This window comes from Pieris napi, chromosome 20 (assembly GCF_905475465.1).
Source record: "Pieris napi chromosome 20, ilPieNapi1.2, whole genome shotgun sequence".
Classification (NCBI taxonomy): Eukaryota; Metazoa; Arthropoda; class Insecta; order Lepidoptera; family Pieridae; genus Pieris; species Pieris napi.
In genome coordinates, this window is record NC_062253.1 from 5,188,366 (window position 1) to 5,205,044 (window position 16,679).

At 31.9% G+C, this 16,679-nt stretch overlaps 4 protein-coding genes across 8 annotated transcripts in view; 3 read left to right on the forward strand and 1 right to left on the reverse strand.

Moving 5' to 3' along the window:
• LOC125059607 (kinesin-like protein Klp10A) overlaps window positions 1-2,792 on the reverse strand; it is a 50,236-nt gene extending 47,444 nt beyond the window's left edge. The window contains exon 1 of one of the 4 annotated variants that reach the window (XM_047664088.1): window positions 2,409-2,792. In XM_047664088.1, the coding sequence (XP_047520044.1) occupies window positions 2,409-2,469 (61 nt within the window). In that variant the 5' untranslated portion in view covers window positions 2,470-2,792. The remainder of the gene's footprint in view (window positions 1-2,408) is intronic. The other 3 variants (XM_047664089.1, XM_047664090.1, XM_047664091.1) reach the window with 3 other exon arrangements.
• Window positions 2,793-3,438: 646 nt separating this feature from the next.
• On the forward strand, window positions 3,439-10,513 carry LOC125059732 (guanine nucleotide-binding protein G(f) subunit alpha). Of its 2 annotated transcripts, XM_047664277.1 has the most exons (10): window positions 3,439-4,052; window positions 5,120-5,229; window positions 5,330-5,424; window positions 5,751-5,919; window positions 6,486-6,583; window positions 7,146-7,260; window positions 8,118-8,204; window positions 8,836-8,966; window positions 9,610-9,778; window positions 10,300-10,513. In XM_047664277.1, the coding sequence occupies exons 2-10, from the start codon at window positions 5,128-5,130 to the stop codon at window positions 10,492-10,494; spliced, it is 1,161 nt and encodes a 386-aa protein (XP_047520233.1). In that variant the 5' UTR covers window positions 3,439-4,052; window positions 5,120-5,127; the 3' UTR covers window positions 10,495-10,513. The 2 variants fall into 2 exon arrangements, with proteins under 2 accessions (XP_047520233.1, XP_047520234.1); XM_047664278.1 differs by lacking the exon at window positions 3,439-4,052 and having other exon boundaries at window positions 4,929-5,229.
• A 1,716-nt stretch (window positions 10,514-12,229) lies between these two features.
• LOC125059657 (bifunctional arginine demethylase and lysyl-hydroxylase PSR) lies at window positions 12,230-14,053 on the forward strand. The gene is made up of 3 exons (XM_047664176.1): window positions 12,230-12,424; window positions 12,685-13,388; window positions 13,474-14,053. The coding sequence occupies exons 1-3, from the start codon at window positions 12,352-12,354 to the stop codon at window positions 13,855-13,857; spliced, it is 1,161 nt and encodes a 386-aa protein (XP_047520132.1). The 5' UTR covers window positions 12,230-12,351; the 3' UTR covers window positions 13,858-14,053.
• A 632-nt stretch (window positions 14,054-14,685) lies between these two features.
• LOC125059658 (cytochrome c oxidase subunit 5A, mitochondrial) lies at window positions 14,686-15,765 on the forward strand. The gene is made up of 2 exons (XM_047664177.1): window positions 14,686-14,911; window positions 15,293-15,765. The coding sequence occupies exons 1-2, from the start codon at window positions 14,775-14,777 to the stop codon at window positions 15,612-15,614; spliced, it is 459 nt and encodes a 152-aa protein (XP_047520133.1). The 5' UTR covers window positions 14,686-14,774; the 3' UTR covers window positions 15,615-15,765.
• Window positions 15,766-16,679: the final 914 nt, after the last annotated feature.

Here is a 16,679-nt window from a genome sequence, read left to right on the forward strand (position 1 = left end):
ATTGGACCTAAATTGTAAGTGAAAACACAATCCAACTTTATTATAAAGAATCTCTGATACCATATTGTTGCTATAGAAAAGTAAGAAATTGGACTATGATATCCACATCAATGATTTGAATTGACGGCCCATTGGTCTAGTGGTTAGTACCCCTGACTGCGAATCCATGGGTCCCGGGTTTGATCCCTAGCTGAGTCACACATCGATGTGATGAGCATTTGGTGTTGTGCTCAGGTCTTGGGTGTTTAAATATGTATTTATATGTGTTGGGTCTATCTATGTATAATATGTATGTATATCCGTTACCTAGTACCCATAACACAAGCTTCACCAGCTTAGCATGGGACTAGGTCAATTGGTGTGAATTGTCCAATCATAAAAAAAACAATAAAATTCTATTACTCCGGTGTAATTGAATTTATAAAGTATTCTACAGTTCCAATCAGATCTGAAATAAGCACAAACAAGGCAGTAATCTATATAATATGATATAACCAACATTTTTCATATTTACACATTCATCTGAGTAATATGATAGATATTTTGACATACAACAATAAAACATAGATTCATTATCAAATTATTTAAACATAATCATTCAAAAATTAATGTTTGCAATATGTGTAAAAAATTAAAGGAATCTAATGATGAAATTGCGCCAGCACACAATCCTCAAAATATTATAAACATTTTTTAAGTACATATAGATATTAGTTATATAAATAATAACAACAAGTGCAGTCCCCAGTTGGTTAATTAAGCCTGGCCTTGATTTTAATACATCATTTACTACCTATAGCTTGCAATGTCATCATCCTGTTTGTCTTTTATTTTATTTTTTAACGTCACAAATACACATTAAGTTAACATTAGAAATACTATGAACAGCTTACATAGTTATTGTGGTAATGTAATAATTTGTATTTGCAAGACATACAAACTTTATTATTCATATGATGTACAACTTTCTAGACAAAGTATTATTGGATTAATAGATACAAATGAGCTAAACACCTATTGATGATAAAGAACTTTTTTTAATCTTAATTATTTCAGCTGTTCAAAATTTAATATATGTATTAATTTGATGGCCACTAGTATCGGCGCGCGCGCAATTCGCGACTTATATGGACCCTTGACGCAAGGTCTCGACACGTCCTCGCTATGACCGTTGAAATTCGAAAATTTATATTTTAATACAGTAGGACTGTAGACTATAGTTTTGATGCAATATACTTTAAAAATGTTTCATGGAATTTGATTTTTTTATTATAGTCTAGCTTCAATATTACCCCTACCTCTCATTAATAAAAAAGTTTATATAGGAGTTTATATTCTTTATAATTTTCACACTTTGAAATAATATGTATATGAGAGCAAATTTTATAATTTCTAAAGATTTTCACCAAAACACTTACTATGATGATTATAATAATATCATTTTTTACAGATTATTTTATTTATTTATTTATTAACACTTCATTGCAGAAACATAATACAATTGACATAATTAAATGAAAAGGAGGGCAACTGGACGCCTTATCCCTTTCTAGCAATGTCTTCCAGGCAACCAATTAGATTAATGTCATTTGTATAAAACTAAAAGCAAGTAATTGCAACAGGATAGCAACAGTATCCCTTAAAATTTCATAAACTTCAATGTGTATCAAAGGATTTTTAATTAAATTTAAGTAGTATGTGGATTCCATATGATATTTAGAAATCACTTATGTCTGCAAAGTTTTCATGTTTAAGCTGCACAATAAATTACCAAAATTTAAATATTAATTGTAACACTTGATTTATACACCATAAACATAATTAAGATTGTCTTAAGCAAAGTGTCCTTTTAGGATACAATTTTACAGACCACTATAGAGTTTTGTGAATACCAGCTTTGAAGGAATTACTTAATTTACCTAATAAACCATTATGTTACATAAAAGTGGGAAGTTATTGTTAATACTAGATCTATGTGGCATTCAATAGCATCATTGTGATTATATTAGACAGAAACTTTAGCTATTATGTGCCAAATTCTACTCTAGTAAGAACTTGTATTTGTTTATGAAATCCAATATTCTTTTTAAACTTTATGACTATTTAATTTGTGGTATGTCTTACAAAGTTACTTTGGTTAACTTTATTTCTGTTTACAATTAAGGAAAGAAATGTCATTGGCTTGTAAGTAACCGCTATGGATAAACATTTTAAGTAGTTTACAGATAGAGCGTCTTTCGATTCGCCAGAATGAATCATAATTATTCATATTATGGAAACCTAGGATCACAGCAAAAACGTGTCGTGACACGTTTTTGTTTTCCTGACACAACTGTTAAAATAAATTAATTATATCAGAATTTTTGCAAATTAAAAATCTTATATTGAAAGATCGTTAAAGATCTTACCATCTGTTCTCTTGATGTTGATGTTAATCCCAGATTGGATTTTAATAGTGTCGTCATCCATTTTAGCACTGATTTATACACCATAAACACTAATTAACATTATATTTTAATAATAAACGTTTGTTCTAATATTGTCTAATTCATTCGGTTATTGAACAGAACCGGTGAAAATTACAAATAAATTTCTACACCCAGACTGACAGTTATATCGAGCCAGCTACACTTCACACTAGAACGTTTCAAATTTGTTTCAACACAATAGTCAAATCAATCACTTTCTACTTCTGCATTATTAAAATTTAGTCTTATAGAAAATAAAAATGTATTTTAAAACTAAAACTAAATAAAGAAAGAAAATACACTTTAAATAAAATCGGTTCAGACACAAAATTAAAAATTGTCGAACTTACGATCAATGCGCTAAAAAGTTTTACCACAGAGTATGATTTGGGTTGCTATATTCACTTTTCGTTAGCCTGCCGTCCGGAAGTTGATGTTGTGTTTGCTCTGTGGTATTTTAAAACGGTTAAGTGCAGTCGTATTTTATGCTTTATTAAGATATTAATCAATAATATAATAATTTTTATCCACTTAAATGGTAACTTAATATTGTTTTTATCACATTTTGTACCTATAATCTTGACTTTTAAATTTATTTTCTGCGATACACTTAAATAAAATTAAGCCCAATCCCGTATAAAAAAACCATTAAATATTGAACGAAATATTTTCAAAGACCTAATTAAAACTGTAAAACATCAATGTTGTTTTTGGCAACAAAACAATTTAACCTCCTTTCAATAAATGTGAAATGACGTACTAGATGGCGCTTTTTGAATACAAATATCAATCGCCTTATTAAAAGTTTGTGCCAGGGACCAGGGTTTCTATCGTAATAATTGTGGTATAATCCATAACGATGTACGACGTTTTAATATTTTTTAATGTTTATATATAACCAGTATATATATATATAACTGGTTATTATCCTGGTAGATACGATAGTTTTGATCCATAGTAACTACTTAATATACGGTAATTTAACCGCTTCAGATTGTGATCCATACTGTTTTGTGCTACAACTTGTTCTTTGATATTCTCAGAAGAAATCAAAAGAATCAATCTTTTTAATTTTGTTTTTTGGATGGAAAGCGTTTGTAAATATGACCATTTATCTAAATTCCGCAGGCATCTCGGGTATTCGACTCAGACGTGACGCTCATCTCCTTTATCTTCTATACTATGTTTGGTAATTGTATAATATTTCAGTGTTAGTACATGTAGTTTTATTTTTGTTGATTTGGTTATACTTCTAGGGCTTTACCTTTAGTAATTCAATTTTAGTTAGTTTCCTTACTAGAAGAGAAAGTCTGGAATCGCTTGTTAGCGACAAGACCGCAAGTTTCATCCCTAATAACTTATTACTTGTTTTTATTTGTAATGTAACGAAGTTTAAATAAATAACAGACCGTAATCACCGAATCAAGGCTGGTAAAACCGCGGCACAGTTCGCGATAGTACCTATAGTTCAATCAAAACATAATGAATAATTATCTTTATTAATCTGACTGATAGAAGTGATAAAAAAGATAAAGTTTAGTTAGGCCCAGATTTATGAAGTGCAACGGACGATCGTTCTAAAAAGTAAGTTGTTACATTAGTTAATGTACTGTTAGGTTACCCTTTTCCTTTGTAATATTATTTAGGTACTGTCTATGCAAGTGTAAGTTAGGTATAAACTTAAGAGTGCAAGAATGCATATCGTCACCTAGGAATAATTATCAGATATAATTTTGTAATTCTCTAATCATCGATAGGTATATTATACGGGTTTTACAAGCGCGTTAGTACATTTAACAAAATATGAACCTTCTAACTTTAATTGTACTCTGCTCTAAGAATTACCTACGTTATTATTGAACAACAATAATTATGACTACTATTTCCGTCCTGCTAACTTTAGGTGACCCGCCTGCTCGATTTCCTCCTGTCCCATAAAACAATCCTGGAATAAGAAAGCTGAACCATGCCTATTATAAATTCCCTTAAGAGCTTTCTCCCTAATGGAATAGTGGCTCACTTTTGACAATATAAGTTTCCATACATTACGTGCAACTCAAATCTAACACCCGTAGGTAACTATAAAACTAGGCCTGTCTTATTGAAGTCTGTTACAGTACTCTTTCATCTCGTTGTTTACGCTATAATAAATATACACAGGTTATTTTAGTCAATAATATCTTACCGACAGTCTCGCAGACTATTAATATCAAAATATTAAAAATTCTGAATTTTATTAATACATAACATTACTTATTTCTGATTATCAAAGCTAAAGTCGGTTATTAAAAAGAATTATTTTATCGTACTTCTGTGTATTTCTTATCGCACTTCAAACTGTGAGTAGGTACTCAAAACTGTATTAAAAATTGCACTTAAAAGCCGGTAGATATCGTCACATGACACATACAATACACATTAATTGTTTATGTAAAAATGTCCACAATTCATCGCGATATCATAGTGCGAAAAGACCCTACCACAAAGATAATGTTGGTGTTGCCCTAACAAAAAAAAACGTTTCGCGCCTTCTAGTTCAATTTTGGTTTAATATAGGCAGCGGATGGGATCTGTCTAATCCTTCAAATAAAATAAAGAACGTCATCTTACAATATACATTTGTTCTAATACCTAGGGGTTTGGCTTTTCAGGTTGCAAAATGGTATTACCATTGCCATGCGTAAAAAAATACGATGAAAATGAAAGTAATTCAAAACAAATCGACAGAGAAATCAAACAATGGATTAAATCGTATAACGATGTGAGTAGTTTGTAGTAAAAAAAAATATTTTTTGGTCATTATTTGTTTTATCATCGCCTTAAGTCACTTTTAATTTCAACTTAATACATTATGTCTGCAGGCTATCAAATTATTACTCCTGGGAACTGGTGAGAGTGGAAAAACAACTATAATCAAACAAATGAAAATTCTTCATATACAGGGATTTAATGCTGGGTATGTTTGATTTAAAATGTTTATAGGTATTTTAGAACGTACTAAACTTAAAAAAAAACCATTTTCATGCATTTCTTAGACATATTAGTAAAAGTATTTTCTAGAGGGAATCGGGGCAGAATTTAAAATATTTTCATAATATTGAGACAATTTTAATATTTTATACGATAATTAGCGACCTTTCCGGGTTTTATCCACATTTTTTCGATACTTTGGAAACTACCTAGAGATACCGTAACATTCTAATGGTGTAAAAAATTGTCAAATCGGTTGGTTTTTAGTTTTTGTTCGTACAAATATACTATTAGTATAGCATTTACTTTCAGAGAGCGAATGGAAAAAATTCAGCATATACGCCACAATATTCACGAATCAATATACGAGATAGTTCATAATATGTCACCATTAAGTATACCACTCCGAGATCCGAGGAATATTCAGTCCCAACAGTACATATTGCAGATTGGATTAGCGGGACCTGCGGATTACACAGAGGTACAGATTTTACAGAACCAACATTTTGTGGCTTTATATCAAAATTCGAAATTTAAATTAAATTAAAACTAACAATCAGGTACGTTTTATTTACATCATAACTTTTTACCAAGATACCTAAGAAATATTTTACGGCTGCCAAATCCTACTCGCCCTAAATCTTAATACATATATAAATTACGTGTCACTTTGTTTGCCCGCTATGGACTCCTAAACTACCGAACCGATTTCAATCAAATATGCACACCGTGTGCAGTTTGATCCAACTTAAAAGATTAGATTAGACTTACATCTTAATTTTTATTTTTATTTTATTGCAAAATATGTGTTTATTATTTGATAGTTACAATTCTAACAGATGGCGCTGTGTTGAAAGTACCAACTTTTCACATAAGCTACAATTTAATGGCATAACCACCCAAAAAGCATGGTGGACTGATGTTCTACTGCCGTTTCCCTCGAATAGTACTACTATGTACTATAACATAAACCTTAGCCACAGCAACGCTTGGCCGAGTCTGCTAGTAAATTATAATAAATATTATAATCAAATAAGTTTTCCACAGGAATATTTCGACCACGTTAGATCATTATGGCGAGACGCAGGAGTCAGGGAGTGCTTCAAACGAGCCAATGAATATCAACTCATAGACAGCGCTGAATAGTAAGAACTCTTATTTCGTATTTCCATTACAGTAGCGGGTAGCTGTACCCACGGAGCGCTTCTCTAGCTTTCTATACAAATATTTGTTATGACAAGAACTATTAAATTTTCCGCATTGTTCGTGATAGGGGAAATTAGCGGCCTTTAGTTCTAACAGCACGCGGCCGCTCCGATCTATTCTGGTCTGACAGAAGTGATGTTGTATCTGTTGGTAGTACGGCTGATACCAAGCTTCTGAGTCTGGAATATGACCGACGGCTTCATACCCACTTTGTGCAAGGCGATCACTGTAATTCTATTTTCTTTGACACCCCATTCCATATTGTAATTTGATAATGAGCACGAATAAATATGTAAAATGGCGATAAAACAAAAGTTTTTAAAATAAGTAATATACGTGTTCCAAATTCAAATAATTAAAAAGTTGAAATGAAAAAGGAAAGTTTTTATGTAACAGAAAAGTATTTATGGCCAAAAACAAGAACTATTAGATTTTACGCATTGTTCGTGATAGGAGAATTTACAATAACTTATAACATATAACGAAAGCGTTATATTTCAGCTTCCTTGACAGAATAGATTTGATTGCTAAGAGCGATTATCTTCCATCCGACGCAGACATCCTACGCTGCCGACAGAAGACTACTGGTATACAGAAGATTGAGTTTAAAGTTAAAGTAAGAACGTTATCAACATTACAATATATAATATCAATTAGTAGATTAATAAATAGTTTTGAACAGAAAACTCATTGTTTGAATAAATAAAATTCAGCCACGGCAGCTAATTTCTTTTAAAGCCATATACGCAAAACTAAGTATGCATGCACCGATGTCTTCAAGAAGCTCCTTTCTCCTTAACTGAAACATATTGTCTAAATACTTAGGGTATTTGGTGAATGTGCACTGCACACAGGAACGAATACATTTAAAGTTTAAAAGTAATGTTATAATTTTTTTAAAATAAAGTATCTAACCTAAAACATTTGCATACACGCAGATACAATTGCATTATCTAATATATAAAATTATTGTGTCACGGTGTTTGTAAGTAAACTCCTTCGAAATGGCTTGACCGATACCGTGAAATTTTGTTCATCCCCCTAAATTTTTTGTTTTTATTTTTTTATGATACAGCATACAAAAATACATACAACCCTTAATTTTCACCCCTCTACGAACTACCCCTATTTTTTATTATAGTAGATACATAGTTATTTTTATTGAACTAAAAAAATGTTTTCTAGAAATAATATACATGGCAAAACAACGTTTGCCGGGTCAGCCAGTATTTTATAAGTCTTACATTCAGATTGGAGAGATTTACGATACGACCGTAGTATTGCGAGAGAGAGGCAGGAAGGTGTACATCAACTTCCTGATGAAGATTCCGAACCTCATTGGAAAATTTAGGAAAATTTCTGCAGTCAAACATGCAACGACGCTAGAAACGGCATTTAGTTATTATTGTTCAGCCTTGTTAATGTTCTTTCAAACCAAAGATCTCTTTCTAACCAAAACTCGAAATATTCCAGGTACCAAAATCAATGCATGGTGGCGTCCAAGATTTCTGGATGTTCGATGTTGGCGGTCAAAGAGGTGAACGAAAGAAATGGATCCAGGTAAATTACAGATTTCTTACTATTCATTTTAATTACGACTACAGCAATATAATACTGCCACTAGGTGTCGTTAAAAGTCCTGCAACGCACTCGCAAGCTTTCTAAAATTGAGTGTCTATGGGCGGCAGTATCACTTAACATCAGCTTTATATAAAAAAAGGGTGGGTGTATTTATGTACGAGCGTAAGAAGTTATACTTCTTTGGCATTATTAAAAATCGTTTTTGATTGCATGCAAATAATTAATTACAATTAAATAATCAAAGACTGGAAAAGGAGTCATTATAGCCAATAAAGTTCAGTTTACATTTGAAAAATTAAATAAATAAATATTTATTATTATTCTCTTACAGTGTAACATAAATTCTATTATTATTCGAATGTTGTTTTTAAATTATGTCCAATGCCGTAGCATCTTCCGTGGGCAACTTCATTCTGTTAATTTTGTGTCACGGTGCGCGCGCATCGTAAAATTTCACTTTCATAAATTTTTCATAACGCGCCTAAAGAAGTATAACTTCAAAAAATAGGCCCATTTTTTTATAAATGACGTATAACGCTGGATCTGATTCCGTTCAGAACAATATAATTTCGAATGCGAACACGAGAACTTCAACACATTATATTTGTAGGTATTCGAAGGTATACATGCAATCTGGTTCCTGGTCGCTTGCAGTGATTTTGATCAGAATTTGCGGGAGGACAATACACAGAATCGATTGACTGAGTCGCTTGTTTTGTTCCAAGATGTCTGGCAGAGTAGGTAAGGTGTTTCATTATCACAATACTCCATTATTATGATGCTGACCTGATGTTAAGTGATACCACCGCCCATGGACACTCACACTGCCAGACTGCGTTGCTGGCCTTTTAAGAAATGGTAAGCTCTGTTCTAATAGTCAGAATTAGACATAAAATGACGATAGAGTAATTTAATTAAATTAGCTATTCAAAGGGGGAACGCTGCCAGTATCTTCGGAACCTTGCCTAAAGGGACTCCTTTTAATAATATATTTTAGTTATTATATGTTAAGGTTATTTATTTATTAATTAGAACCCTCTTATTTAATTTAATTCAGTTTGTTAGCATAACGTATATCTAATATTATAATTAAAGTGAATTGAATATTTATAACAATAGTTTAGGAAAAGGGATTAAATTACTTGAATAAGCTGATTAGTGATTATATCGGTCGCTGGTTGCACGTAATATATGATACTCGTCACCAGGGCAACCTTCTATTCTGCTGTTGAATTTTTAGTATGTCCTCTCTTGTTACACATGTCCCAGGAACCGTCAAGAGACTATAGTATACAATCCTTCATTAAATTATTGTATTATATAATAATTTCTGGATTGCAAATAGTTTCGATCTGGATTTATGGAGTATGCAAATATTCAACAGATTCCTCCTGGAAGCAGGATTAATAGTGTTCCTGAACAAGCAAGATCTTCTAGAGAACAAAGTATCTCGGGGTAACACAATCGCTCATTACTTTCCGCAGTATGACAACTTTGAAGCCCCTGGAAATGAATATAATAGGACTAAACTATTTATTAAGAGCCTTTTCATGGTGAGTTTTATATTGACAATATAAAAAAAGAAATTATTAATTAATCAAAATAAGTTTATATTTGAACTCAAAAAATTTAAACAGTCCCTTTATTTATTGCTAGCTGTTAACCCAACTTTTCAACTAAGGGTAAAATTCAGAGACAAGATTATATGGGATTCAGAAAAAGTTAGCGTAAACTACGATTCCGTTATGTCCAAATCTATGGGAAGAGATATGAGAGTCATACTTAGTGCAACAAAAGTTCATTTGTTATAGGCCCATTTAAGTATGCTATTGTGATAATAAGGTTTCAGTCACAAAAACATTTTAGTATTACAAAAACTCAAGGACTGGAAAAATAAACAATTGAGATTCACGAGTAATCAAAATAAAGAAGCATACCAAAGTAGGTGATCAATAATCATACTAAATAGAATGAAATATAACATTAGATGCTGACACTGGTAGTACAACATTCAATCAAACACTCTTCCAACCTTATCTCAATTTTTATATTTTTTTTTCATTTTTCTTATAAGGACTTAACAAAGAAGCGAGAGAGAAGAAACATAACAGCATCAGCTGAACGCTTCGTAGTAAGTGAAGCAAGCCGTACACGCGAATGCTATTTCCACTTCACAACAGCAACGGACACTGACAACGTACGAACGGTCTTCCGAGACGTGCATCAGATGATACTTACACATATACTTAATAATATTGGTGTCTATTAATAAATGTAAGAAAAACTTATAGACTTTTATTTTTGTAGATTACAAAGCAACTGCCATATCTGAAATTAATGTGATTCAATGTTTCGTTTTGATCGTTAGAAAACTTTGAAACGTTCAATTTGTCTCTTCATTTCATAAATACCCTACTAAAGTTATATAGCTCAGGGTGTTTGTGAATTTTTGAAATTTTATTTATCTGTGATATTAAATAAATTGGCCAAGGTAGCCTTGGTCAAGTAGTATATAGGAGTACCTACTATAATATAATATTCGAACGCCTTTACGTATATATTACGACCATACCAAATTCTTTTCCTTATCCAAATCCTTTTGCTAATGCTTATCGTAATCTTAGTACTCATCCTAATTTTAATTTTTATCCTTATCCTGATCCGAGTCATGGTGATCCTAATCCAAAAGCTAGTCATCGTAATTATAGCGCTAATCCTATCTTAATGCTTATCCTAGTCATGATGCTAAACTTGATACTTATCCTAGTCCTAATGCTAATTTTAATTCTAATGCTAATTCTAATCCGTATCCTAATCTTAACGCTTATCCTAGTCATTATGATAATCCTAATCCTAACGCTAATGTTTATGCTAATACTAATTCTAATCATAACGCTTGTCCTTAGGGCAAACCTAATAATGAGTACCGTTAATATTTTTAGTCCTGTGTGACCTTGAGAATCACTCCATCGTCTATAATTAACTTAAGAAGTTTATTTTTTGGAAAATACTCAGCCATGTCAAAACTGTATCTATATCCCCTATAAATATATAAAATCCCCAACAGCAATACTGGAACAACTTTAAACGCCCTAACGTACTGGTTCAAGGCTCCATACAATATTATGCGAAAAAGGTATTCCGACAGATTCTGATATTCAATCAAAATGGTAGTACACTCTGTAATGGTAGTGACTCTGTCGCCGAAGTGGTTCTGCAGGGCATGGAACTCTTTATTCCAGTTTCTGCGGTGCCAATCGGTGGCAAGTTTTGACAGCCCACCATCAAGGTCGTCATCGACCCGTGAAATTACTGGTTAATCCCACAAAGCTGTGTCCTATCCTCGAATGGTCATGAGGTATTGAGACTACCTCCATACCATTGTGATCTAAATGCCATTGAGCTGGTATAGAGTCTGGCAAGTCGCAGAGTAGCAAATAAAAATATCATTTTCATTAGAAAATGTAACGGCAGAAGAGTGGAATAAAATGACTGATCATGTAGTACATGTGGAAATGAAATATAAAGAAAGGGACAGGACTACAGAGGAACATTTAGAAAGTTTCATAATGTGAGATGTGAGAGACAGTGATAACAGCAATGACTCTGATGAATCTACGCATATTGATTTTTTGGATTCTGATTTTGATTATTCCGAATAAAGTTGTGTTTTATAATAAACATAGTTTTAGTTTCCCAAGCAATGCTAGTAATTTTAAGTATCAATAGTAAAAGTCTAAATACGTATAGTAATTAATTTCATAGAAATACAGTTACTATCAATGTAAAAAATAATAAAATAAAATAAAGTATCAAGTAAGTTTAATCCACAAAATATATCAAACTTTTAGGGATACCATACAATTTTTTTTTTATTGCCGCGCTTTTTCGTTATCTTCTTTCATTAGCCAGACTTTAACCTTTTTTTTTAACACTATATTTTTAAGAGTTGGTGTGATTGCAATAGTCAAAATTCAGATGTTTCAGTCAATTGTCATTATAAAGTACGTCTTTAGTCTGTAGTCATTGGTCAAAACTCAAAATTTCATAAATTAGGTTAAGTTTGTAAAAAAAAGAACAACTCAAAAGATTTGGGTTTCATATTTTCATAAACCAAACAAGCACAATGGACAGCGAGTACAAACTATCACATAAGGCAAAAAAACGTATAAAAGAAGTCAAACGAAAAGCTCGACCAGGTATTATAACTATTATTACCTTTTTGAAGTTAATTGTAATGTTTTAATGTTAGTTTATTATAAAAATAACACATCATAAATTATACATTAAAATTTCATTTAAACACAAATTTGTTAAATATACAGAGTTAAAAGTTATTTTCAAAACATACCTATACTGAACTTATTTAGGATTTACAGTATAGTGAAACCCTAGCTATTGAATCATTTACTTTAAGATACCTTCATTATACATAACTCAGATTTGTAATTATTTCCAGAATTAGTTGATAAACACCAATGGACTGCCTTAAAATATGCATCAAACTTTGAAGAATTCCTAAAATGTAATGATAATGTAGATAGAATTGATGCCAGTATAACTTCACCTCAAGAATTTATAGAGAAATATGAAAAGATTTATAAGCCAGTAGTTATTACAAATGTTCAAACTAATTGGCGTGCAAACCATAAATGGACACTTGAGAGACTTGCCAAAAAGTACAGGAACCAAAAATTTAAATGTGGTGAGGACAATGAGGGTTATAGTGTTAAGATGAAAATGAAGTATTATGCAGAGTATATAAGGACAACGACTGATGATAGTCCACTGTATATTTTTGATAGTAGTTTTGGTGAGCATCCAAGACGAAAAAAGCTCATGGATGATTATGAAGTACCCTTATATTTTAGAGATGATTTGTTTAAATATTGTGGAGAAGAGCGAAGACCTCCATATCGTTGGTTTGTGATGGGCCCTCAAAGATCTGGTACTGGCATTCACATTGACCCTTTGGGCACTAGTGCGTGGAATGCACTAGTTTTTGGTCATAAAAGATGGTGCTTGTTCCCCACCAACACACCCAGGGAATTGATTAAGGTAACTGGTGCAATGGGAGGTAAACAGAGGGATGAAGCTATTACATGGTTTAAGTTAATTTATCCCAAAACCCAACAAGACTCATGGCCAAAGGAATATGCTCCTGTAAGATGTTTTTTTATTTATACGTCCTTATTTAGCAATAATAAAACTTTTCTTGTTATGTTTTTGATAAATTTACTTTTTCTAGGTGGAGATACTCCAGAAGCCAGGCGAAACTGTCTTTGTTCCTGGAGGTTGGTGGCATGTAGTGCTCAATCTTGATGATACAGTGGCTGTCACACAAAACTTCTGCAGTCGCACTAATTTCCCGATTGTATGGCACAAAACTGTCAGAGGCCGTCCTAAATTGTCTAAGAAATGGATAAAGGTACTTGAAGCAAAGGAACCCGAGTTATATAAGATAGCTAGTGGTATTGATCTTAGTCAGGGAACAGGGGTAGCTTCAGATAGCTCCTCAAACAGCAGTTCCTCCAGTAGTGATAGTGACAGCTCGTCATCTAGTTCCAGTGAAGATGATAGTGGTCAAGAGAGCATCTCCGCTTCAAAAAAGAAGAGAAGAAGGAAAATGTAAAAATATCCATAGTTAAAATATTTTTTTAAGGTCAACAAAAATCAGATTCTAAATAATAAAGAAATCATAGAATTAAGCAGGATGTTTTGTATTACTAGACGTAATTATTTAATATGCAAGTTTTTCTGTGGTAACTGATGTGTTCTATTATATAAAAATATAATATCACTTAAAATAAATGTAAGTTCAGTATTTATTGTATGTTTTATTTATATATAGACCCAAGAAAAATGCAATTTTCAAATGATTGTTTAGAATAAAATATAAAAGCTATTCCATAGAGGAGGTTTGGTAAAGGATAATTTTTTTATTAAAAATCTAAGTTGTGAATGGTCCTTCGGTCTTGGCTCATACGTTGTCAAAAGGTTTTATTTACTCAAAAATAGTTATTTAGGTAGTTTGTACGAAATTCTAAACTTCCTCACCGCGCCATAATGTGGCCAAGCAAAAATATATACAGAGTACAGACATTTTTCTTAGTGAAGTGTCAATTTCCAATTAAAATATCTTGTAAACAGCTGAGCTGATTTAGATGAAGCCTCGTGGAGCACTCGATCAGTTTAGTGTAGAGGTTTAAACTTTAAATAAACAATAGTTATTAGTAAACTCATTTGAGAGCTACAATACTAGATATAGGCTTCAACAAATTACTTATTACACAAACCTGCAGAAATACTTACTAAGTACTACCGTCTACCTAATTAAAATTTAAATGAACCCATATTTATTAACGCCATCTGTTATGAAAAATATTAAGACAATCAAAGACTATAGAACAAATGCCCATGCACCAAAATTATTGATTGACAGAAGCAAATCAGCTAACTTCAATTTCATTTAGTCTATGCTATTTGCCAGTCGGTCCGGCAGCCATATTTTGTTATCTTTCCTAAAGTTCCTGTGGATTTTCCTTTAAAATGTTAAAATCGGCTTCGGGAACGTTGGTGAATGTCCTTAGGAGGTCTTTGGTGCCAGCCACTAATGTTTGTGGAGTACTCCCTGCTAGAAGGTCTCACGGAGGCCCAGTTGAATCAGATGAAGACTTCGACAGAAGGTAACCTTTCTGAAAATTTTGACGTTATGTAACTTAGTTTTTTGCTATTATTTTGTGTGTTTATATTGATGTTCATTTTATTCTATAAAAATGTTGCTCTACACGTTGTTACTTTTAATTCTGAATTTGTACTTTGGATGCAAGGAAAATATAAATCGCTTATCTCTATATTCCATGCTATAGACAAGTCTCTCATAATCTATTGTGGCACAAATTTCATACAAACTAACTTAAATTATACCTTTTTTAACCTTGAATTATAATTCAAAATTTATCTTATAAGATAAATTTTAATACCACAACATTATACTAGTTAGGGTGATAATGTTTCCCATTAACAATACTTTACACATTAGAAATAACCTAGTAATATTGTTGCAGATATGAAGCTTTCTTCAACAGAAAAGACATTGATGGGTGGGAAATCCGCAAGGGCATGAATGACCTCTGTGGTATGGATTTGGTGCCTGATCCCAAGATTATCATTGCTGCTATGCATGCTTGCAGACGGGTTAATGACTATGCCCTGGCTGTAAGGTTTATTGAGGCCTGCAAAGACAAATGTGGATCCAAAGTAAATGAGATTTACCCATACATAATCCAAGAAATTAAGCCAGCACTTTCAGAGCTGGGAATTGAAACTCCAGAGGAACTTGGCTATGACAAGCCAGAATTAGCTTTACAAAATGTGTTTGACATGTAAGGTTACTGCTTATAAGATGTAGAAAATATTGTATAATAGTTTTGCTGTTACCTTTTGTTTTTATTTAATTATGTAAAACAAACATCAGAGTATTTCAATTTCCCCAGATAAAATCAACTGGCTTGTCTAATGTATTAAACATTAGAAATAGTATTGTTGTTTTAATAATTTTCTCCAGAAGTATATTTTTTTTAAAACAATGTTTTTTTTCTATTGCCAATAATATTTGTTTAAAACAATATATAATGCCACAGTGAGGTTATCAAACTCTAATCTAATACCTTACATAAATCAAGTCCAAATTAGTTTACCATATTGTCATAAAATAATACAAAATATAGAAATAATTATAAAAGATTTGAAAAAAAGTAGTAAAACAGTGGAGTGTTAAGTAGGCATCAATGTGATTGTGAACAGAAGTGGAACAACAGCAAGTGGTTTCACATGAGACAATCAGAATCTCAAATATTTGTGATGTAAGTGTAATAAATTCTAAATACTGATGCCCATAACAAATTATGGGCATCAGTATGAACCAAAGTTCATGAGGAAAAAAAATCTAATATATAAAATTCTCATGTCAAATTGATTATTAAACATTTTGTCTGCATATTGGTTAGGTCTGTGGATCGGACAACATCTATTTTTCATCCCCCTAAATGTTATGGGTGGTCCATATATATATTTTTTAGACAAATTTTTTGCTTTTCCTTTTTTTTTTTGATACAGCATACAAAAATACACAAAACCCTTAATTTTCACCCCTTTACGATCTCACCCCATTTTTTATTTGTTAGTTAAAAACTTTTGACTTCAACAACTGATTATATACAGAAATATTCACAGAAAAACCTAAAGTTTTCATTCCGGAAAACGGAACAGTCTCTGGGTTTTAGCATCGCAAAATGTTCCATGTTGGAATGTACTAAATAAGTAGGCTAAGTAAAATAAACGAAACTAACTTTAAGAATAAACGAAGTTCGCGGGGGCAGCTAGTATTTTATATATTTTATCTAAGGTTAACATATTGTGATGATAGATTTTTACAACAAAGCTAAGTGTAAA

Coding starts and splice junctions, on each gene's coding strand:
- LOC125059732 (XM_047664277.1), top strand. CDS start 5,128: ATGGTATTACCATTGCCATGCGTAAAAAAATACGATGAAAATGAAAGT. Junction 7,261..8,117: donor AGATTGAGTTTAAAGTTAAA/GTAAGAACGTTA, acceptor GAAATATTCCAG/GTACCAAAATCAATGCATGG. Junction 8,205..8,835: donor AACGAAAGAAATGGATCCAG/GTAAATTACAGA, acceptor TTATATTTGTAG/GTATTCGAAGGTATACATGC.
- LOC125059657 (XM_047664176.1), top strand. CDS start 12,352: ATGGACAGCGAGTACAAACTATCACATAAGGCAAAAAAACGTATAAAA. Junction 12,425..12,684: donor CAAACGAAAAGCTCGACCAG/GTATTATAACTA, acceptor AATTATTTCCAG/AATTAGTTGATAAACACCAA. Junction 13,389..13,473: donor GGCCAAAGGAATATGCTCCT/GTAAGATGTTTT, acceptor TACTTTTTCTAG/GTGGAGATACTCCAGAAGCC.
- LOC125059658 (XM_047664177.1), top strand. CDS start 14,775: ATGTTAAAATCGGCTTCGGGAACGTTGGTGAATGTCCTTAGGAGGTCT. Junction 14,912..15,292: donor GATGAAGACTTCGACAGAAG/GTAACCTTTCTG, acceptor ATATTGTTGCAG/ATATGAAGCTTTCTTCAACA.